This window comes from Hirundo rustica, chromosome 19 (genome assembly GCF_015227805.2).
Source record: "Hirundo rustica isolate bHirRus1 chromosome 19, bHirRus1.pri.v3, whole genome shotgun sequence".
NCBI classification, from domain to species: Eukaryota; Metazoa; Chordata; class Aves; order Passeriformes; family Hirundinidae; genus Hirundo; species Hirundo rustica.
Window position 1 is genome coordinate 5,183,500 of NC_053468.1, and position 23,414 is coordinate 5,206,913.

The 23,414-nt window shown below is 43.0% G+C and overlaps 1 protein-coding gene across 8 annotated transcripts; it reads right to left on the bottom strand.

Moving 5' to 3' along the window:
- Positions 1 to 594: 594 nt before the first annotated feature.
- TPST1 (tyrosylprotein sulfotransferase 1) lies at positions 595 to 23,161 on the bottom strand. Of its 8 annotated transcripts, none has more exons than XM_058423021.1 (7): positions 23,088 to 23,161; positions 15,896 to 16,818; positions 10,922 to 11,120; positions 3,929 to 3,979; positions 3,020 to 3,095; positions 2,112 to 2,160; positions 595 to 1,132 (listed from the first exon to the last, which is right to left on the bottom strand). In XM_058423021.1, exons 2-5 carry the CDS (start codon positions 16,726 to 16,728, stop codon positions 3,051 to 3,053), a joined length of 1,128 nt encoding a protein of 375 aa, XP_058279004.1. In that variant the 5' UTR covers positions 16,729 to 16,818; positions 23,088 to 23,161; the 3' UTR covers positions 595 to 1,132; positions 2,112 to 2,160; positions 3,020 to 3,050. The 8 variants fall into 8 exon arrangements, with proteins under 8 accessions (XP_058279004.1, XP_058279005.1, XP_058279009.1 ...); XM_058423022.1 differs by lacking the exon at positions 23,088 to 23,161 and adding an exon at positions 22,831 to 22,900; XM_058423026.1 differs by lacking the exon at positions 23,088 to 23,161 and having other exon boundaries at positions 3,041 to 3,095.
- Between the last annotated feature and the right edge of the window lie 253 nt (positions 23,162 to 23,414).

Genomic DNA, 23,414 nt, shown 5'->3' on the forward strand with positions numbered 1-23,414 from the left:
TGGGGAACCGCGGCTTCACGGTCATCGCAAACCCAGCGACAAAGAAACGGAGGAAAAGCGAAACGCCGCCGGAATCCGAGGAAACACGAATATTTTGGCGAGAAGTCCTCTCAAAAATCAGCGGGGAAGGTTGAAACCGCCTTGAAGCAGCGAGGGGAGCAGAGACTGAGACACAACGACGATCCCAATAATACCTTAAGGAAATAATAAAATTCCACATTCTATCCTAAAGGTCGAAACTTCAGGATACAACTCACAGCAGCAGTTTCCCCCCCCCAGGAGAGGATCTCTGAACAAAATTGCTTTTGAGGAAAAAAACACGAGAGTCTAAAAATTACCTACTTCTTCCTGCAGTAAACAAATCTCACGTTATACCTCTCAGTGCAACACTCCAATTTACTACATCACCCAGCTATTAAAAGCAAACAAAAAGCATTAAATTGCAAACTTTAAAATAAGATCCAAGCCCAGGACATGGGATCGTATCTTCCCTCACATCAATATCTTGAATTAAAACTAACACATTGATATCTTGAATTATTTAAATCTTAAGTTGGAAGCAAAGCCATTAATTAATAAATCAATAAACAAAAATCACATTTAAAGCATTTATTTTGAAAAATAAAATACAAAAGATCGTTGAATTGTAATTGTACATGTAATTTACCATCTTTTTTTTTTTTTTTTCTTTTTTAAATAAAAGATATTTAACATTTTCCACATATGAATGAAACAACTGTTCCACCAAAAATCTTTCAGGACAAGCACAGACCACTCTTGAAAGCTTCATACATTTAAAACCAAACTGCTACAAGAAACAAAAAAATCTTTGAGGATGGAGCCCTGTAATTAAAACAGAGGAGCAATTTCAGAGACACGCATCGCTTTTGAATTTTTTAAAACCTTAAAAAAAAAAGTTGTGTGAATGTAATGCAGTTCTACATTAACATCAGTGATTTTTTTGTTTTGTTTTTTAACAGGGTTACATGCGCTCACAACAGCAAAATTTGGAACAAAAACCATGATGAAAGAAACAGGAGAGAACGTTCTGAAGAGAGCAGGCCATGAGCAGCACACCTCTGATCCCAGGGGCTGAGGGATCATTCCCATGGAAAAGGCAGCAGCTGATCTTCTAAGGAAAAAGAAATAAAGTTATTTTGGAGCTTTCCTGGTAATATTCAGTTTTTTATCCCGGGCAGCATTTTGGAGTTAAAAATAACGCAGAATTAAGAGTAGGCACTGTTGTCACAGCAGGTGGAAAGTCACTGCCAGGACAAATCCCATTCCTGTGAGGAATGTGGCTGCTTTGTCCATCCTTTATCATTAGAGAGACTGCTCAGAACATAGTGCAAAAAAACCCCCCCAAAACAACAATAAAATATTGATTTTCCACATTTATCCCAAGCCCTTGTGACCCAGTGGGAAGTTACTGCTGGGAAGTCCCCAGTTTGGTTTCTCAGAAACTGGGCAGCAGCTTTAGACAGAAATATTGCAGGTTGAAACCCATTTTTCAGAGCTAAGTGGCAAAATGAGGTTGATGCTTTAGTCATTTTAACATTGCGTGAAGAGATGATGGGTTCTCTATTGATTTCACAGTGAATGCCTGTAATTCATCTCTGGGAAGCTTTTAGATCCATTATTTTTACACAGAGCAGGGCTTTGGGCTATATTTAGAGTGTTTATATTTATGGCCATGTAAGGATCTATTTTTGAGGATATTTGTAGTGTGCTCTGCTTTGTGCTGTTTTTTACACTGGATTTAAATTTTGCCATCTTCTGTTGTCAGGCCAGAACATCTGGTAGCAGGGCTGACAAGGAAAAATCCTGGATTAACACAGGAAATTTTGCATCACTCGTTCCTTAACTGGTCTGGAATTTACTCAGCTCCCTGCAAAATTTTGTCACTGTTTATTCAGCGACTAAAATGCAGATTTTTGAATACTTGCTATGAGATGTTAAGTTAAATATTACAAACCAGCTCATCTTTAGCAGTGTCCCTTTAAAAAAACATAACTTCACATTTATCTTACCCATGGAGTCATAGAAATTCAAAAAAAATCATCTTAAATTAAGAGCAACAAATGAGCAGAACCAGAACGTTCTTTTATTACCTTCTTGTGCAAGAAATGTCCAGTTTATCTTCTATTCCATAGGTTCAGTCTGTCAAAAAAAAGAATTATATTTGTTATTTTACATTGGAGGGCGAAAATATCAGTACCAATGTCTGTTCCCCAAACCTTTGAGCTGTTTAGTTACATTATGTTAATACTAAAGGAGAACACTATCAGCTTCAATTTTATCAAGTTTTTATGGTTTAAGGAATATTCTTTTACTCTTGCACAGTGTTTAATTTTGTCTTTTCAATGGTCTTTCTTTGCTATGGATAAATCTGCTCAGATTTTGGTAAATACTGTATTTAAACTAAGCTAATTGTATAAATCCACCTCCTGGAATTTAGCAGGAACCTCCCTATCCTATGGAGTGAAGAAGGAATTTATCAGAGTGGCCCAGGTTCTTCTGGGTATCCTGGGATAACTGAAAACCACACACAGCGTAATTTACCTGACACTGTATGCAAACAAGGATTTAAAGGATTTAACCCAGGATTTATTCAAAACCAAGGATGCTTTTTGCTAGCACGCCATCTCTACAGAGCGTGCTCAGTTCTGAAGGCTCTCCCTGCCCTTTCCATGAATCCTTCTCAGCAGAATTTCCCCTCCTGTTAGGGCACACCCTACTCCTGCAGCTCTGCCTGGCTGCAATCCCGGCAGCAATCCCATGTGGAAGCGCAGGAGTGACCCCAGCAGCACACGTGGAGCAGACACTCAGTGACAGGGACAACGCTGGCAGCAACAGGGCTGGGATGGATCTCCAGAGCTGAGCAAAGCAGGAGCACTGAGTGATCCAAGCAGGCAAACAGGCAGGAAAAAGCCAAGCCCACGTTAGAGATCACACAAAGGCTGCTCAGAAAGATTTTGGTGGCCGCAGCAGGGTTATTTTCTGAAAACATGAAACACACGCTACAGCTGTGCCACTTTACTGATCCACGTTCATTTTATCTTGCCACGTGACTTCCTTTCTACTGTCTTCTTGGGCTGGAACAAAAGAAATCAGTTTTCCTTTTTAATCAAATCATTTTTATTTGAACAAATGGAGAAGTCAAAATGCTTTTCCTCTTGTAGATTCCTGAGTATTTTTAACCTGACCCATCCCTGGCAGTGTCCAAGGCCAGGCTGGACAGGGCTTGGAGCAACCTGAGGTAATGGAAATTGTCCTTGCCCAGGGCAGGGGGTGGAAAATTTCTTTTTAAGGTCCCTTCAACCCAAACCATTCTGGGATTTTATAATTCAGTGATATCCACAAGATCCTATGGTTTGAGAATTTCTTTCTGGGTTTTTTTGTTTTTTTTTTTTTGGCAGGTCTCTTAGGGAGCTGATGACAATGAACAGCATTTGGGGTGTTACCAAATTGTGAATTTTCAGTAAAACCTGAAGTTCCCTAGCACACTTGACTATTAAATCAACACCACTCCTCTCCATGGCTGGGTTTGTTGACTTTGAGGATATCTCTATTTCTTTTTAAAATCTCTCAGTACTTATAGCTCTGTCCTCTGGACTAGACTTGCTTTAAACCAAGATAACAAAAGATAAAGCTCCTCTACAAGTAACAAACTGCAGTTTGGTCAGAAAAGAGGCTCAATTTTTCCTTCCATTTCACAGCAATATTCAGGCTCAGGTTGACAAACACCACACTTAACTCTGGAGTTACACATGGATTCAGGAGAGGTTTGGGATGCTGAGTTCAAGATTCCACCTCATGGATAATCAGCAAATCTTGCCATCAATCAGAAAATCAAGCTCATTTATAAAGGCTGTTTGATATCATTTGCTGCTACACCCTCAAAAAGGAATTGAATTCAATACTGTACCTGTGGCACTTCTTTGAGGAAGTCAGGAAGCTGAAATTCACCTTTATAGACCTGGAAAAACAAATAAGAAATTATACTACTCAAAGCCCTCATTCACTATTGTCTGAAATGCTGAAGAGCTTGTTAAGGGAAAGAATTAAAAAAGAAAATAAGGGGTTTTTGTGTTGTTAGCATCCATTAATGCTAGAACATTAAATGTTCTGGCAACATATTGTCTTCTCTCTAGAGGATAATTTTTAAATAAACATTCCAAAGGGTAAAAAAAAAAAAAGTATTATGGCTTTTTTTTTTCCCTTAAAACAAAAGTATTCTTGAAGAGTTTTACCATCCTGTCTACTGAAGCATAAAGACTGATCATCCCAACATCATGACAGTGGTCTTGTGTAATCATTTCAAAATAAAAATTAAAAAAGGGCACAAACCTATTTAGAAAACTTCCCTAAAGCCACGAAATGGAAATGGGGCTACACCAAACCTACTCAGAAAGATTCCCTAAAGCCACGAAATGGAAATGGGGCTACACCAAACCTACTCAGAAAACTTCCCTAAAGCCATGAAATGGAAATGGGGCTACACCAAACCTACTCAGAAAGATTCCCTAAAGCCACGAAATGGAAATGGGGCTACACCAAACCTACTCAGAAAACTTCCCTAAAGCCATGAAATGGAAATGGGGCTCCTCCAAAGCCTGGCTCCGAGCTGCACTCCCTGGTTTGCGCCAAGGGAAGGAGCTGCAGGCAGTCAGGGGATGTTTGTTCCAATTTTCTCTGCTCTCCCATGTGCAGGTGACCAGAACACAAAGCCATGCCCAGCTTGTCAATATTCTGCAGTGGCCTGGGACTGCAGCTGAGTCAGCGCTGAATTTCCTGTCACTCAGGGGATGGATTTGGGATTGGGTTCCCATCCCAATCCATCCCTGGGATCCAATCCACCAGGCTTCACTGAGAGCAGGAATTACTACACACACGCACATTGTGGCACTCTGATATTCCATGGTTTAGATAAAACAGGAACAGCTCCCATCTGTATTCAGCCAGGGGCCACCGGCATTCCCATGGGAACATTAAGGAAAGTCAGTCACCCTGGGCAGAAATTCGGTGTGTGCCTATTGGAGCCTTGCTCCACTATAAATATTTATAAATCAAGAAGAGGATTTCTAAGTTTCTACTTTTATCCAAACCATTAAAATGCAGGCTGTGTCCTGCAGAACAGGAATGGAAGTTACAAAACAACATTGTCACAGCAAAAATGTTACCAGATAACCTCAGCACGGGTCGCAAGAAAAAAACAGGATTTTTTTGTTAGGTTGTGCTGATGTTGGAAGGAACAGACAGGAACCTTCACCTTTTCTGGGAACTCTTAAAAATAATTAATCCTGATGGTGACAGCACTTAGTGACTGATTCAGAACCAGAAGGACTAAACCCAAGGCTGTGTCTCCAGAATCCTCCTTTCCTTCTCCTGCAATTATGACTCAGTCTAATTTTTATATTACACATCTAGGTTTGTGTCTGCTCTAAAAACTTCACCTCTGCAGGAACAGCATTGACTCCTAATAAACATCTAACAGCAGATAGCCGAGATCAGGAATATTAAGAATAATATCACTGGAAAGCAAATGTTTTGAGGGTATTTCATATTATATTCACATGAAAATATCAGCATTCACACAGCACAATTTACCAAGGCAAATCTAAGCAGTGGCAGACCCAAGATTAGGTTTAACACACAAATTTTGGTTCAGAACTGACATTACCTAAGGGCTGGTTTTGTCAGGAGGAGACTGCATACAAACTGGTTTAAAGTAGTTCCAAAAACATAAATGGTCCCTTTTGAATCAAAACTCAGGGATCAACAGCAATCCAAGAAATTCTAAAAACAATGACTCCATCTGCAGCCAAAGAAACTGGAGGGGCTTCGGATTCCAAATTCTTCTCTGACCAATTTGTAAGTGTAAAACACATCGCTCACAGTGGCATTAGAGAAACAGAAGCAGCATATTGAAATTATTTCCAGTCTAAGCAAGAATGCAGTCAAATTGAGAAGAAATGGTGTTTACCATTTCTAAGGGAATTATTTTGCAAGTCCAAATGGAATTCCAGAAGAGGGGGATCTGAGGCCTGTGTCAGTTTGTTGTGCAGTGTTGGCAGTATTCAAGCTGTTCTATTAAAAAACCAAAACACATTCTTATAGCCAAACTGAATGGATATTATCCTCAAAAAGCGATCAGAAAACAAGTTTCACATCCAGTTGCCTGAGAAAACCCTTTTAAACACACAGGGAAGTGTAACCTAGAATTCTTTCTTTGTAGAAGATTAAAGCACTTCTTTTCACCCACTTTCCTGTCTGCTTTGGAAAGAGTCCCATTATATTGGGTCAGTTCCAGTACACAAAAATAAAGAGGTTTTTTTTGTCTAAAAGTCACCCTGTGAAGAATTGTGCTTGGGCTTGGTAAACTTTAAAACATCCAAGTTGCAGAGTAAAAGGCTGTTGGTGTTTAACTGTAAAACAACAACAACAAAAAATCCAAGAAAGAACACTGGCAAAGCCAGAGCTGAGCTCCTTTCTAGAACCGCTCCACAGCACATGGAGGTACCCTCATCTTTCAGATTTTCCTGAACTTCGAAGGCAGCTCTAAAGCTTGACACAATTCTTCAGCTCTGCTGGTGCTGCCAAGGAAGGGCCGTGTGAGATGTAAATGTTTACCCAGGAGGGACAACACAGAGAGCAGGATCTTCCACAGGCCCAGCAGCGTCTGCTAAAAGGCAGCTTGCAACCGCGCCTCAGTTTGCATTTTGGATGGTAATAACTCTTTTTGTGCAATATTAATCGTATTTATGCAGAGTTAAAGGGTTTGGGGTTTTTATTGTAAAAATGAGATAGCAGTTGGGAATCCACATGTTGGGAGAAACACCCACTAAAGGGAATATAATATCAAAAAAATTTGGAGGACACTGAGAAAGTCTGTGCTGTTGTGGGCACAAGAAAGATGGAATAACCCCCAAATTTCTGTTTTAAACGTCAGAGAAAACACCCACAAAGCCCAAGGCCTTTATGATCAGTGAAAATGGAGATGCAGGGCCCTGAGCAGCTGGGCATTCAAACACCTCTGACAGCACAGTTATCCCCACCCCTCAGGATAAATACACTTTTTGCCTTTATCAGAGATTGCTGCTGCCCTTAAAATCTCAAAGACAAACTCCTGAAATCCTGGTTGTCACGGATGTTTTGACTCTGAACAGGAGATGGTTCCTCACAATTTAAACCAAGCGTGAGGCTGGAGTGAGCCAAGTGTGTTTTTATCTCTAGGTGTTGCCATCAGCTCAACACAAACCAGAGCTGGAGAACACCTTTGGGCTGTGGGTGGAAGAACCCCTGGATTTGAATGGTCCTGGTGAAAACCACAGCCCTTTCTCTGGAATTCTGGAACTTCCACCTCTGGATCTCTCTAGGACAGGGAGCACAACTCCATGAAGAAGTTAAAAGAACTGACTGGAGTGTGTATTCCAAGCATACGGATTTATTTAGTGGGAAGGACGTGCCAAAGAAAATCTGATGTAACTCGTTACAGATGGGAGAGGAAGCCACTGTGCCAACCATAACACAACAATGCAGCTTCTCCTGGGCAGGAGGCAGAGCTCTGCAGCTGGGAGCTGCTCTCTCCTCTCCTGGCAAACTGCTGAAATTCACTTTTACACCATCTCACAGAACTGATAAGGACACATCACACACTGTTCTAATGAGGAGTGAAGCACTTTTGTATCTCACCCCATAGAGACTGGGCTACTGGCTCACACACAGCATAATTATCTGCGTCTTCTGCATAATTTGCAGATGAAAACTTCATTTACTTCAGGATGTTTGATTTCCTTTCTGCTCAGGACGTAGAGCTTGTTAAAACTCTAGGGGGAACAACAAGTAATTATGTATCTATAAGGAAGGAACCCTTGCAGTGATAAATTACCGGATCAGCAACAGAATTACAAGAAAACCACAACATATTCCATGAAGGCAAAGTTCCATCCTTGGAGAGGTCACATGCAGAGATCTGCTGAACAGCACAACCCTGGCCAGACCTTGCTCTCTCTGCTCTGCATTCCTTAACTGAGACAAGAGAAACTGTCAGAAAAGATAATATTGTCAGGCTTAACAGAAAACAGATAAACAAAAAGTTAATGGCTTTGTTAGTGAAAACATCAGAAAAATCTGTTGAACTCGCCCAGCGCAGATCCCGTCAGAGATGTTTCATGTCCTAACACAGCACTGGGAGAGCAGCACAACAAGAGATGAAGTTCCCTTCATGCTCTGTTAGCTCCTCAAACAAAAAGCAGAGATGTCAAAGTACAAACCCAGGTTGCTTCTTGATATTTTTGTGCTGCGCTGCAGGAGCACAGAAACCAAAGCTCAGCATTTTGGAGTCCCACACAGGTAACAGGCAAGTGAAAAATTCAAATTTGGCAGAGAGCATTGCTTCCCTTGCATTACCGACAAGGAGATAGCACTTCTAATTTAAGCACTGTCCTTTAGAAAATCATCATTTTGTCTCCAGACTGAATAAAAAAACCCAAGATATTTAAGCTGTAGGTATGGAAGCCACCAGCAGGGGACAGAAAAGGAGAGAAGAGGAATAAAGAACAGCAATTGAGTGTTCAGAAAGCTTAGAAAAACTAATATTTTGCACCACAACAGCCATTTCTTTCCATTTTTTTCAGTACCAGCCCTTGTTTTAGGAATTCTTACACTGCTGGTTCTCACTTTCCTGATTAAGAGCAGCAGCTTTAAATTGCTGAGCATTATTTTCACTCCTGAGTGCAATTTGTGGCCTTTTCCAAGAAGGGACAGATTTTGCTCAGCTTTAGAACTCTAAACTTTATCTGTTTTCAATGAATACAATTCAAGTCCTGCGTTCACTTTAAAGTCTTGGAGACCACAAACATAAACATAAATATAAAAGAGCTGATTCCAAACACAAAATGAGCCAATAAATGGCTACAAACAAGATCCAGATATGCTTACTATGCACTGAAAAGCAATTCTGGAAAGATTTTCTTTGGCCAGCTTCATCCATATTCCATATTCAAGATATGTAGTACAAAACTCTGTGAAAGGCTGTCCCAGGTGAAGAAATTGAAAGAAAGCAAGAGCAAAAGTAGTGCTACAGTGATTTACAAATTCACCAGCTCAGAGTCCACAGGAACACACTTAACTTGCCAAGTGCCAGCTCCAAAAGGCTGGAAAAACCCAGATTTATTGACTTTATCCCTTTAAATAAATGCTTTCTTCTCCAGGCTGCAGCAGCAAGGAATAAATTAGCACAGGAACCTGGAGGAGAAAGGAAACCCCACAAGAGCTGTCCCTGATGGGCCAAACTCTCACACCAGAGTCTGAAACAGCTTGAAATCTTTATGTTGCTCTACTTTTAAAGAAATATGCTAAGTTTTGAAGATGAACCATCCTGAACTCTCCTGCTTTTAGCATTCACTCAGAACTCCCTCATTTTATCTCTACAAGCTACACATGTAAATGGAATTTTGGCAAAGAACACTCGAGTGACTAGAAAAATATATACTAGGTACAATAAACAACAAAATTAGAACGCTGTCTGGGGCTGTGAGTAAAGCTATTAAATTAAAATAGCAGCCAAAATATTAACGAGTGTTCCATATGTCTGCAATATTTAGATCAGCTTCAGTTTTTAACAGCTGCGCTTAGCACCAGTAAACAAACAAATTATCCTTCAAAGCGAACTTGGAAAAAGCCTCAGCCAGCCTTTGAAATTAGGTTTTCATTTCTTTAGAGAGATGCCCCTGGCTTTGTTTATTACCTGAATTCCTCTCTTGCATTTTGAAATCAAATCCATTTCAAGAAGAGACAGAAATCCAGACAATTTTTACAGCTTGGCCTGAGCTTGCCCCACACAGGTGGAGGCCTCAGAAAGGTGAGGAGGCTGTGGAAACTTGTGTCAGTTTTATCAGCGAGACACCAGCAACACAATCTGCAATTTCGAGTATTGAACACTCATTTTAACTGACTGCAGAGAAGTTCATTTGCTCGTGAGCCTTTTAAAACAGGGAACTCGTAAATTGTAACCAAAAAAGGGTGGGTTACTTTCTCCATGCTGAGCTACCAGCTAGGAATTAAAACAATCAAGCTGACAGCCTTTAACACACTGATTAATAATTAATGACATTTTTTTCTAAAAAGAAATAATGCAGAAGTGTTTAGAGACTTCACAAACCCCAATTCCTTTTTCACTCCTATCTATCCCATCAGTATTCCAAGCAATGTTTTTCAAGATCAGAAGGCTGGTGGAAGACAGTCCTTTTAAACTGTTTAATTCAATTTTTTTCTTCCTCGGTTACTCTGCTGCAGCAGGAAAAGTCACCTTCTTTTAATAAACTATACATGCCCAAAAGAACAGAAGCAGAGTTATTAATTCTATTTCCAACAATGGTAATGAGTTTTTCAACGGATACCTCCAGGGATAAACAGCTCTACAGCCCAGCTACTCAAATTGCAACAACATTAAATCATTAAATTCAGACTCAAATCCTTAAGTTGAGGTTAATCAGCACCAGACCTTTCTCCATCCTTGGGTTGTTCTACAAAGAATTGGAAAATCAGACATTTTGATCATCGTGGGCTGTTTTCTACGGGGCATTTTTCAAACTCTACCGAGTATTTGGGATGTAATTTTGTGACAGAGCTTCTGCCAACCCTCTTATAAAAAAAGCCGAGCTCGTCCATCAAGTCTGAAATCCACACAAGCAAGCTTTTTCCACTGTTTACCAGTTCCCCAACTTTCTGGGCAGCTCTCAAGAGGTTCAGCTCCACACACCAAGGAGCACAGCTCAAGGCCCCAAAGAGCTCTTTCATTTCCCCCCAAAGAAAACACATTGGGAAGTAGCAAAAAACATCAGAAGCAGACTTCAAATCCCCGGCCCAGCTGCTCTGATATCCATCCAGTCAACGATTGAACACACAAAAGCCTCACCCTCCTCGTGTTCTCCACCACTTTCTGATCTGGCTTCCCGTAGTTGGGCGGGTTGGCGTAGGGGTCATAGCCCAGCTTGGCCAGCATGGGGGCAATCACCGGCATGTCCTGCAGGACATCAGCTGGGATCTTCCCCACCCACTTGGACAGGGCTTCCACGTTCACCGGCTTGATCACTTGGTCTGTGGATCTTTCAACCCTGGGGAAGGAGGAAAAAGAAATTATATTTTCCATTTTAAACAATTATTCTTCAATAGCATTAAGACTTTTAGCTTTTCTTTTTTTTTCTCCCATTCTTTGCTCCCTCTCCAAATCTCCATGTTTTCTACAGAGCTGATGGGAAGTGAAATTTTAATGAGAATAATTTGCACAATATTTGCAGATGCTGCCCTGTTTAGGCTCTCACACTGTGCTGGAACAACTTTTTTATTCCATAAAAGCAGCAGAGAAAACCCAAGAGCTGTTAAGTGAAAAGTAAACTCACACCTACATATAAATCTGTTTTCCCGCTGGCACATTTGCTGTTAATTGTCTAGGATGTATTAAAAGTTGTATTCTAAATTCCAATCCATGCGTTATTGCTTCTCACAACCATTCTGTGGTTCATTTTTTTTTTTTTTTAACTTGTTTAATATAAGAGAGACCTGAGATGACAAAGCTACAAACTACAGAAATATTTTTCAAAACCATTTCTTTGATTGTTTGGTCTTTACACAAATTTTAAAGGCACAATCAGTGTCATATTTAGAAAATCATTGATTTCCTTTTCATTTAAGCAAGAGTCCTAATGTAATTTTCATTTTTGCTCTACTTTTGTGGAGTGTTTTTGTTGTGTTTTCTTTCTCCAGGGAAGAAATTTGGCACTGCTTTGTTCTGTCTTTATGATTGTAAGACACATGACTTCTTTACTGTGCTTATTTCTGGGACAGAACTCAGGCTGAGCAATTGAAAACTCCCTGAGTTTTTACTCTAAATAATTTAAAACTTTTTTTTTTTTTTTTTTTCCCCTGACCTCAGAAAGAGTTTGGACATTACTGGATATATCAAAGGAATATTTCTGTCTGCCTCACACCTGATGCTGAGCACACACCAGTCACCAGAGTTCGCCTTGCTCCTCTTTTTTACTCCTCATCAGAGCTCAAATCCTCCCAGGCCAGAGGAAGGAAATCAGTCATCCAATGCTGGAAGGTCAGTAAGGTGAAATAATTTAAATACAATCAACAAAGGACAAAGCAGACAGGGAAATTGTCATAAGGAAACTGCCTTGGCAAGCAGAGCCTTCAGATTGGTTTATGGAAGCCGAAAAGGATCTGACAAACAAAAATCCTCTGAAACAACCCCAGAGTTTTCAGCTTTATCCTCTTCAACTGTTACCAGAGACTCAAACCAAAGGCAGGGATTTTGGGACCAGGGAGTTGTGACTAAATTTCAACCTTCTGAGGGTTGCTGGACTGAGCTCCCAAGTTTGGATGGAAAATTAAGAAATGTAGGCATTGCTTTTTTGTGATCTTTCTAACTAGGAGATGAGCATCTGACTCCACATTAAATTAGCAAGAAAAGAGCTGCTACAAATTGAGATTCAGAAGTTCAAAGCAGCAAGGCAGAGGCCAAAACACCACAATAGGAGTCCAGAGGTGGACTGGGACACTCAGGAAAAAAAATTATGACGAGGTGTTTGAAAAAAGTAAGATTTATGGTCCTCAGACAGAGCCAGCCAAGCCTAAAACCTCTTCACCAAAACTGCAGATTGATTTGAGCATTTAAAATCAGGATGACACTGGGAGAACCAGGGAATGAACCTGGCTAAGAGCCTGCTGGACACCCCAAAAATGGGTGTTCTGGATCAAATTGAGCCTAAATTTGTCACTTATGGATTCCTCATCCCGATGTCTAATTTTAAATGTGTGTTTTGTCCCTCTGTCATTTTAGCCTTTGTTAACAATACCCTCAGCATGAGACATTTCCTGGTGAATGATAGCAGGGACTACATTTAGCTGCTCCCAAGCACTGATGAAAAAATCCACTGCTCCATATTTGGTCTGATTTAATCCTTCTCTGTCCTTTCAGTTAAGGTGGGAAGGAAAATAAAACAATTTGTGGGAAGGAAAATAAAACAATTTGTGGGAAAGATTCCTCAGAAAAAGAACTTATGAGGACTGTGAGGGAAGACAGATTGGGGACAGGAAGAAAGAAAAATGTAAAAATCCAAACAGAAAAACAAGGAAACACGAAATCTTGGGGAAATTGATTATGTGGCAGTGATTCCAGCTCTAGGAAGAGTTTCAGCTTTGAGAGCAGCTGGAAGCACACAGGACTAACCCCAAATAATTCTGCCTCTGTACCAGAATCAAACGAGAGCTATGTACTAAATATAGTAAATTGTGAAGTAATTCTGCCTGGACAGCTATTTCCATAATAAACCTAATAAAAATTGCTCTAGAGGGGTTGACATTTCTTTACATCGGTGGTCAGCACAGCTGCTCTCACTTAGGCAAATGCCAGAGCTCAATTAACAATCCTGGTTAGAGCATGGAGTCCATAATGCATTTCTTCAACAGCCACGTTGGCAGGGACTTCAAACCACAGAGAATTCACACTCCTACAAACCCTGCACATCCCTACAGCCCTTGCAGTGTTCCTGGAAGAAAAAAAACCAAAATAAGGGGTTGAGAAATAAATTCTAAACATTTATTAGCAAGTAATAGCATTGTTATGAAGATCTTTTAGTGACACTGCGAGCTCTTTCTCAAAATGTTTTTAAATATCTCAAGATGACAAAAAGAAACTTGTCAGAATTCTTTTCAAATTTAAAACACCTGGACCTGAGGCAGCAGCATGAATCTGAAGTGGATGCTGAGCCTGTCTGCAAGATCTGGAGGTCTTTTAGGTGAGGGAAAGATGATTAAAGCAGGGAGCTCTGCTTGTTTCCAGAAGTTTTTACACAATATCACAGCTGGTTTTAACTGGAACAAGGGCACCAAACCGGGAAATCTCGAGCTCCCCCTGCACAATTTCAACTGGAATCCCATAAACACACAACACAGGCATTTAAGGTTTTGGTATTCACTGGGGTTTTTTTTTTTTTTCTGCAGCCCTTGAAAGCCTGAGTCACTGCAATCATTATCAAACCCTGCAACTGAAAACCAAATGTCACCACCTGCTGCAAGGGTATTTGGTTAGATAAACCCACAGCAGACAGAACAGCCATTGCTCAGCCCTTTTCCACCACTGCCAGAGCCTCCTGAAGTCAGAAATTGCTCCTGAGAGACAATAAAAGCATAAACAATTCTGGGACCACACTGAATTGAGAGTCACTAGAACACGTCCACACTTCATTTGTCTTAAATGTGAAGGTTTTACTAAAAAAAAGAAAAAAAAAAAAATAAACACAGGGCCACATTTGACTTTGAACAACCCACTTTCTTAATTTTTAGAAACAGATATTCTCAACTCTTCACACCCCATTCCACCAGATTAAATAAGAAATATTAGTAAGAATTCAGTAAGGTTATTGAGTTTCAAGGTCCATTAACTTTTAAAAACATTAATCTGGAAGCTATAAGACACTAATATTTTACTAGAAATGGCATTTACACAGTTATTTTTTACAAGACACTTAAAAGCGTGGCAACCACCCATTTATCTCAGTGAAAATAAGTTAAAAATAAATTTTATCTCAGTTAAAAATAAGCACTCAGGTGCTGCTGAAGCAGCAACAAACCCCAGGAATTAGGGAAAAGTTCCCACGTGGATCAGCTTCCAGGGAGGTATCACAGTTTTAAGAGGTTAACATTTCCACATTTTCAATCTGCTAGCAAAGAACCCTGCCAAAAAAAAGGGGTGAGATCCCATCCTGATAACCCTGGGAACACAGTGGAGGCTGTTCCTTCAGCGGGAACGGTGATGTGAAACCTCCACAGTGGAAATATCGAATTGTTCCCTGAGTTTTAAGTTCTCTTTGTAATCGCTGATAATAATTTTATATTTGCTTTAAATCAAATGTCCTTACGATATATTAGAAATCCCACAGCCGTGTTCCTAGGCATTAAGTAAAGGAAATCTCCCCATTTTTATTTCTCCAAACTGGAGTTTGAATAAACAGAATTGCTCTGTAACAGCCTGTGTGTGCTTGCTGTGCAAGGGGCCTCTCAGAAGCACTTGGCCAGTGCTGAATATTCCAAATCCAGGAGCTGAGTAATTTAACTGGGCAGGCCTTGCTGCTGGAATAGGGCTTCTTATTCAGTATTTTAAAAATTAATCTGGTGGATTCAAAGATAGGAGGAGTGTCAAAAACTGACATTTTTCTCTCTCAGTGTAAAGATGAAACAGCTTCTGTATTTCAGTTGTTCAGCTGTGAACAGCAGCAAAGAAACCAGAGTAGTTTAACCAGACAATAAATCAGATTTTCTTTTAACAACACCCATCTAGTTTTTCTAAGCAGAGCTGAATTTTGGACTTTGAAAGCAGCTGAATCAGGTGCACAGATGGCCCAACAGAACAGTGAAAGATTTGCTTACAACAAGGTTAATTTTCATCAAAATGCTTGTCCTTTTGGGAGCACACGCCAGGAGAAAAGCTGCCAACTCCGCTTTCTATTCTCTTGGAGCAGTTTCTCCAGTTTCCTGAAAGAGGATGTTCTTGGCAAACTCAGCCCCAAGGCCGTTCTTGCATTGACAACAATATTGTTGCTGAAATCAAAGGGGTGATCTGGCTAGGATCAGCCTAGATAAAACAGCTCAGGTTTATTTTGGGGCAGAGAGAAAAGCAAACCTGATATCAGATATTCAAATTCAAGCTAGCCCTGACCATCAAAAGTTTGTTCCCATCACACACACAACCAAGCTGAGACCGCAAACCGTTAATCAGCAACGACATCTTTCCAAGGTGCGGCTGCCCGAGGGAGAAACTGATTTTTACGTACAAAATGGACCATTTCAGAACAGCACGGGGCGAAGGAGGAACGCCGGTACTCACTTGGAAAGGGAAACCCCCCCTGCTTTTCCGATCATCTCCTCGTGGTGCAGCACGGCCTGGTTCCAGGGGATGCGCAGGAACTTGAGCAGAGTCCTCATCCACCTCTCGGGGTGCAGCACCAGCTGCTCGTAGTGCACCAGCATGCACCTCTGGAAGCCCACCTCCACGCACTGGTTGTACATGGTCTCGATGGCCCGGTTCCACTTGGTCAGGCAGTCCCTGTAGCTGTTGAGGTCAAAGCCAGCTATCGTCACCTTCCTGGAGATCATGGAATGCACGGACGCGCGGCCGTCGCGGACCATCAGCAGGAATTTGGCGTTGGGGAAAATCCTGGCGAGGTAAGTTAAGGATTTCAAAGCGAAGGGATCCTTGTTACACAGATAGGGAGCGGGCTCGCCGTGCTTGACGATGATCTCCAGCAAGAACGCCTGCATGGCCGAATCCAGCACCTCATCCGTCACCCCGGCCTCGTCCAGGCGGATTTTCTCCTTGCTGGACCTGGCCCACATCTGCTTGACGGCCAGGATCCTGGGGATCACCCTGGTCTCCTCACCGCAGCGGACGTCGGGGTGCGCGTCCAGCATGGCGCGCATCAGCGTGGTGCCGCTGCGGGGCACGCCGCCGATGAAGATCAGGGGCATGTCCTTGCTGTAGGGCGCGCTGCCGTTGGCGCCGGGCGCCGGGCCGGCCGTGGCGGCGTCCCCGCGCGGGGCCCGGCCGCGCTGCTCCATGCGCTGGTGGCACTCCATGGCGTGCTGGCCCAGGTAGAACACGGTGGCCGAGCTGATGGCCAGGCACGCCAGCAGCAGGTTCTGCTTCAGCTTCCCCACCATCTTGGGGCGGCGCCCGAGAGACCTCGTCCTACTCCAAGTCAGCCGCTAGTTCACGCGCCATGGGAATCCTAACCCCAAGGAAATTAAGGTCTGGCGAGAGGGGAAAAGATTTAAAAAAAAAAAATCAGGACTTTTTTTTTTTTTTTTTTTTACAATAAATCGACGCAGAAATCACTTTTCCTAGAGACGAGACGAGACTAAGTCTGAAACCCCAAAATACCCCAAATAAAAGCAAGGTTTCTCATTATTGCTTTTACAGAACAGCTTCATCAAACTGCATTGTGCAAAAGTAATTTTCATTTCTACAGATGAGAAGGAGAAAAAAAAAATAGATTTCTAGACATGCATAAGGGTCTGAACAAAACTTTTAGATAGAATTCCTCTTCTTGAATTCCATTTCCAAGAAGGACTAAGAACATGCCATGTTTTATAGCACATATCAGAGGATTATATCCAACACTGGCTTAGATAAATCTTTATTCTGCTGCTGGATGACTCCACCCATATCTTTATTTTTCCCATTTCTAACAGTTAATGTGGAGACAATCATTTACCTGTGTTCTACAGTTCACCTGCTTTCTGTTTTCAGATCAGGTGGGCCGAAAACTGACTCTTCCCAAAACTGATTCTTCTTCCAAAAACTGACTCTTCTTCCCAAAACTCCAATGAAACCAGTACTCTACTGGAATTTTTAAGGAAGAGCTGGCTGTTCAGGGCTGAAATAGTTCACTGAGCACTCAGAATCACAGATGCTTTTAATTGGGAGGAGCTCCAAGCACGGAGGTACCACCAACATTTTAAATGATTGGCTTTCCCCAAACTTTTCCACCTCTGTCAGCACAGCAGGACACATCCCTGAGCGGAGAAGATCCTTCTGCCTGCTCCCTGCTTCTCTCCAAAACATCATCCACTTAACCTTTTCCTCCTAAAATCCAGCTGGTAACTCAGAAATTGCTCATTTGAGCGAGGCTCTCCAGCCCTGCGCCTGTTTTATGGGAATGTGCAGGCAGGCAGCAGAGGACAGAATTCCCACTTAGCAGTGGGGAAAAGAAGGGAATTCCTCCCGCAGGAATCTGTCACAGCAGTGCTTTCGTCTGGCAGGGCACCCAAGAGAAGGTTTTGCCCTTCACGTTAACAAAGCTTATTCCAATCAACAGCTGTCACAACACTCCAGTCAAAGTTCAGCTTTTAGTCTCTGTCACCAAAATTAAACTCAAATATAACTCAAAGATTAATTCCCTTCTTTTCCTGTGAAGTGGCCAACACTCTCTGGCCAGAACACCACTCACAGGAACAATTCATCCTCTGTGACAGGTTTCATTCCACTCACATACCTCTCCTTGCTTTAACTGGACCTTAAATATCTGAACATTAGAACCCGCCCCTCAAATTCCCAGAAATTTAAGTGGAGGTCACCTGAACAGTGCTCAAAAAGAAAATAAATCACGCAGTTTGTATCTCCATAGCACCAAAATTCAGAGTTTCTCTTCTGAAAGATTCAGCATGCAGACCTAACTGGAAATTAGGGAAGGGGAAATCGTTCTGCTTAAAACTACCAAATAATACAGAATCTTTTAAAATTCTTTAGGTACAGTAGCCACTGGAGAGAAGAGTTAACACAAGTGAAACAGCTTTTCAGCACAGAGCACACAAGCCCTACAAATATTTACACTTCCTACGATCCCTACCATTACTCAGTTTGAGTAAATTACACAAAACTAATTTCCTCAGGAAGAAAAAAAAAATCCTCCACAAAACCCTTCATCTTCCAAACTAAAACCTACTCCTTGAAGATACACCAACATTCCCTGAATGCAAAAGTTAGGTAGGTGATCACTGGAAAAAAACATATCGAGATCAAATCTAAGATTTATATTAGAATATCAATTCAATGAAAATAAAATAAACCCAGCTTTAACAACAAAGCTGAAGAACTCTCAGTGTTGGATGAAAATTGGTGATTGAAGACTGAAATCTTTGATTCACAGGTTGGGTAAAGCATGTAATGACTCCCTCTGGGCACAATTCCAGCTGTGAATTCCAATTAATGCTGCAGACTGCGTGGAGGTTTCCTAAATTTCTCTGAGTATTGACTCACCTACACCACCAAAATCCCACCTATGTGACCAAACCCCCCCAACAATCACCACAAACACTTCCATTTGATGCAGTAACTTGTTCAAAGCTGCCCAAGGCTGCCAGAGTCAGGATTTAAGTGTCCTACAACCTCCTGCCCTGTTTTTTTACACGGAAGCAATACCTGGAACACGCACTGCCATGAAGACCTAAAGGGCTTTGTGTGGCAGGAAAGCCAGAGAGGAGCAGTCAGAAACAGCTCCTCTCACAAAATTAATTTATTCCCCGAGCCAGCAAACTCCCTTCTGTGCCTGAGGCTCCAGGGAAAGCTCTTTGGGATAAGGATGACATATGGAAGTTGCTGCCCTTCTGCAAACAAACCCCACCTTCCCCTCCTCCCCATGAGTAAGTGCTCTGGAGCACATCTGTCAGCCTGAAGGATTATAAAAGTTATTATTGCTCTGCTGTTAACAGGAATTAAATTGACAGCGTTTCAAAATCACAGCAGGGCAATCAGCAAGCCCTCGGCAGCGTTTAAGCTGAGCTTTGAAATGTTGTGGGGTTTTTGAACCTGAGAAGAGCCAAGTGCCACTCACCTTACAAGCACAGGCAGCTTTTATTAAAAATATCCCCAAAACAAACCCCACAATCACCCAAACAAACACGACCCCCTCACACAAAACACGAGCCGAGGAAGTTGTAGAAGACTACAATGGCAGAGAGGCCTTTGGCAGCAAGTTTCGAGTGCCAGGAAAAAAAAAAAAAGAATTCCCATAAAAATTTGTGGTACTAAAAAAAAAAAATTTAAAAAAAAAAAATAATTAGGATCTACAAGTTTCATCACAAGACAGTGCAGCCAAGCAGAATTGTCTGTAAGTGAATTTTCTGCCCAGAAAAGTCAGGCCTATGAGTCAGCCCCAGATGATGTTAGCACAGCAGAACTGACTGCCCTGCTTTGTTCCCTTCTGCACACGCTGCGTTCTCCTGCCCTCCCCTTCCACGCAGCAGGTCAAGGCCTTTTCCCTCAAGTTCATCCAAAAAATGTCGAAAATTTTTAGCTTAGTCAAAAGGCAAGGCATCCATTTGTATTTTATGCTCGAAGGGTTTGGGGTTTGTTGGTGTTTCAAACATTTCCCTACCAGAGGAATAAAAAGCTGCTCCATCCCAAGGAATCCTCTGGAGCTCCAGAGCTCAGCCTTTCCCCGGAGGCTGGAAAGGGAAAACCTCCCTTCTCCTGTTCAACCAGAGCTTTTCCAGGGCTAAACTGACAGGGCAGTGACGGTGGCATCTTCCATCCCAAAATAAAACACAACCCCAAATATAAAGCGTTTTTCAGTGAATAACTTGTCCTCTGCTTCCACGGCCTGAACTCCTGGCTCAGATTCTGACCATGAGATCTCCTTCTAGGAAGAGCACAGCTTGGATTTTATGGGATTTGTTTTGTTCCTGATTTGCTCCAAGTGCAGTGAACAACTTCCCCTTACAGTTCCCACCGCAGGAACTACAGAAATGTTTTCACACATTTGCATTCCCTTGAACTCGGGCTTTTCTGATAGGTTGGCTTAAATCTAAAGCTCTGAAAAATGTAAAGGGCCAGAGTTGGAGCTCAGCTCTTCTGGAGAACTTTGCTGGGAGGAGAGGTCACACTCAGCTCTGTGTCAACAGGGCATGAGGCTCTACAGGCATCCTCAAAACAAAAAGCCAAAAAAAAGGAGCTTCTTGTGCCAAAAAGTAGGAGCAAGAAGTAGGGGAAGAGTTCATACCATTGGAGAGTTGTCTTTCCCCTCATGTCTTCCTACAGGTTGCTGTGATTCCTTTTCCTCCTCAGGAGATCTGCTCAATCTCTGGGGCTATGACAACACCCCCTCCCTTCCCAAGGCCTTAGGGAGCAGAGTCCAAAACACACCCTGCAGAAACAGAAGCTTCTGATGCACAGCCTGACTGCTACGCTCAAAACTACAAAGGAAATTCATTTTACAGTGGCTAAATTGAATGGAAAAATATCCCAAAGTGCCGTTATCCATCGTCACTCTCCTGGAGAAGGAGAAATGAAAATGCTGTTAGGACTTAAAAAAGTAAATGTCAACTCTATCAGTTTCTTCCCTGCCTCTTCCTGCACCCTTCACTTTTCCTCTCCTAAAATAAATACTGGAAAGGCAGCAGATCCTGGGAATTCCCAAGAGTCACTCTCAAAACAATACACCTTTAGAAACTGAAGAGGTATTTCTTAAAGGAACTTCCATCCTAAGCTCTTTCAGCATCCCTCAATGAAAGTTTAAGGAAGGAATCCCATACAAGTTTTCCTCCAAGGAGCTGCCTGACTGTGGTTGTTTGTGTGTGCTCTCCACAGACGACTGCACACGCTAACGGCAGAGCACAGCACCAGGGAACAGCACTGAAATATCCACACAAGCCCACTGCCAGAGCCACCCAAGCCACCGCAGCCTCATCAAGCAGCCTGTTCCCAGCAGAATCTGAGTATTCAGGAAGCATTTTTATCCCTCTGCACAATCACCTTAACGATTCCCCCAAAACTGGATCTGCGTTACCACAATTCACAAATCAGAAGCAAATCCCAAACGAAAAAACTCAAGGCTAAAAACAAAAATCACAAAGTCTTGTGTTGGAAGTCCATCTTTAGCTATTTAAGCCCTCATGGCCTTCAAACCCTGCAGCTGTTTGCCCCAGATTTCTCCTCCCATTAATCCTAGAGTAAAAAAAAAAAAAAAAAAAGGATGATAAAATAGAAGGAGTAATTTTTATTCACCTTCAAAAAGTAACAAGGAGTCCACAAATAAATAAGGAGTAAGTCACCTGGCTGGAATGAAAGCCAGCCAACTCTTAGAATGACAGAGCAGAGTTGGACAAGATTAATATCAGGGAATGCAGATGTGAGAACAGTTCACGCTGCAGGAACCATGGAAATGTTGGTCACACATCTGCATGCCTTGAACCTACATTTCTTGGCTGTTTTTTTTTTTTAATCTAAAGCCCTGAAAAATTTAAAACACCAAATTTACCTTCATTGGCACAGACTGCTGAATCTGAAGTTTCCATATCAGGGAATACAACACACAACTGTGTAATCATTTCATTACTTCTATTACAACCACATTATAAAGAGTAAAAAAAGAGATATGCTCATACTTCTGCATCTCCATTGTTACCCAATCGCTCAAAATTCAACACTTTTAGGCTTTTCAACATTTAAGGCCTCTAAAATCACTTAAAAAACCCACACAATTAAAAAGTTCTGCTTCAAATGAAAGGAAACATCCTCATCCATTCTGCTCGACTTACTCCTATAATATACACAGCAAATTATCAGGATTTGCATAGAGAATGGTCAAAAAAGAGTTACCAACACTCTCCTGGTTATGCAAGAACAAACAGTATTTGTTAAGTTCTACAGTTCCTGCTGGAGAGCAATTCAACAAAAGGAATTTTACTGGCGACACACAGAGGCTTCGAGCTCTCTAAAGTTATGCATAAAAAGAAAAAAAAAAGGGAAAAAGAGAGGAAAAATGTCACACTGAGAGCAGATGAGCTCCTGTTCTGTGCATTTCTCTGCGCGCTCCTCAGAGGGATTTCAGCACTCCGTTATACATCGAGGTACTGCAGAGAACCAAACTCCTTAACAGCAGCAAAACCAACCAGATCCACAAAAATTTACACGGCACATCCACAAAAAGCAAATGCAAAGGGCGACGGCGGCGGCAAACCCATTCCCAGCTAAGCGACAGATTCAATCTCCTGCTATAAAACTACAAAACTCTGAAACTATAAAACTGATGGGGGCTCGGAACAACCTGGTCTAGGGAAGGCGTCCCTGCCCGCGGAAGGATTGCTAGGCTCGCTTCCCATTCCATACCTGTTCAGGTACAAACCCAGCGCTCCGCCACCATCCCCGGTACCCCCCTGCCCCACCGCGGGCGCTCCCGGCCCTCCCCTCCCGACACCGAACAAAGGCACCCGGAGCGCCCCGGCCGCGACTTCTGCCGCCCGCAGGGAAACTTTGCGAATTACCGGGCTGGGCTCGGCCGCGGGGAGCAGCGCGCCCGCCCCTCCGCACATCCTGCGCTGCGCTGCGGGACTGCCCGGCCCGACCCGGCCCGGCGGGGACCCGCCCGCTCCCGCCGCCGCCTCAGGCCGCGGCTCCGCCGCCCGGAGCACGGCAGGGCCGCGGGCGGGGCAGGGCGGAGCGCGGCGGGCACGGGGAGCGCCGGGCACGGACCCGCCCCGGGCCCGCCTCAGGTGCGCGGCGGGCGCGGCCCCTCCCTCACCTGCGCTGCTGCTGCTGCTGCTGCCGCCGCCCCCGCGCCGGGCTGGAGCCGCGCAGCAGCGGCACGGCCGCCCCTCCGCCGCCGCGGCTCCGCTCGGGCACCATGGCAGTGCGCAGGGAGCGGGGCGAGGAACGGGAGCGGCACCGGGAACAGGAGCGGCACCGGGAACGGGAGCGGCACCGGGAGCGGCCGCGCCGCCGCCTCCCCTCGGCCGCGCGGCTGCGGCTGCCATGGAAATCACAACCACGCCCTGATTGGTCGCGGGCCTCGATGTGTCGCGGGCCGTCATTGGGTCTCCGCCGATGATTGACAGCGGGAGGGGGGCGC

Bases quoted from the DNA above. Each gene is read 5' to 3' on its own strand.
- TPST1 (XM_058423021.1), bottom strand. From the start codon at position 16,728: ATGGTGGGGAAGCTGAAGCAGAACCTGCTGCTGGCGTGCCTGGCCATC. The intron at 3,980-10,921 runs GTGAGGCTTTTG...TTGTTTTTCCAG, and splicing joins TGGTGGAGAACACGAGGAGG to GTCTATAAAGGTGAATTTCA. The intron at 3,096-3,928 runs GTACAGTATTGA...CTTTTGTTCCAG, and splicing joins TCCTCAAAGAAGTGCCACAG to CCCAAGAAGACAGTAGAAAG.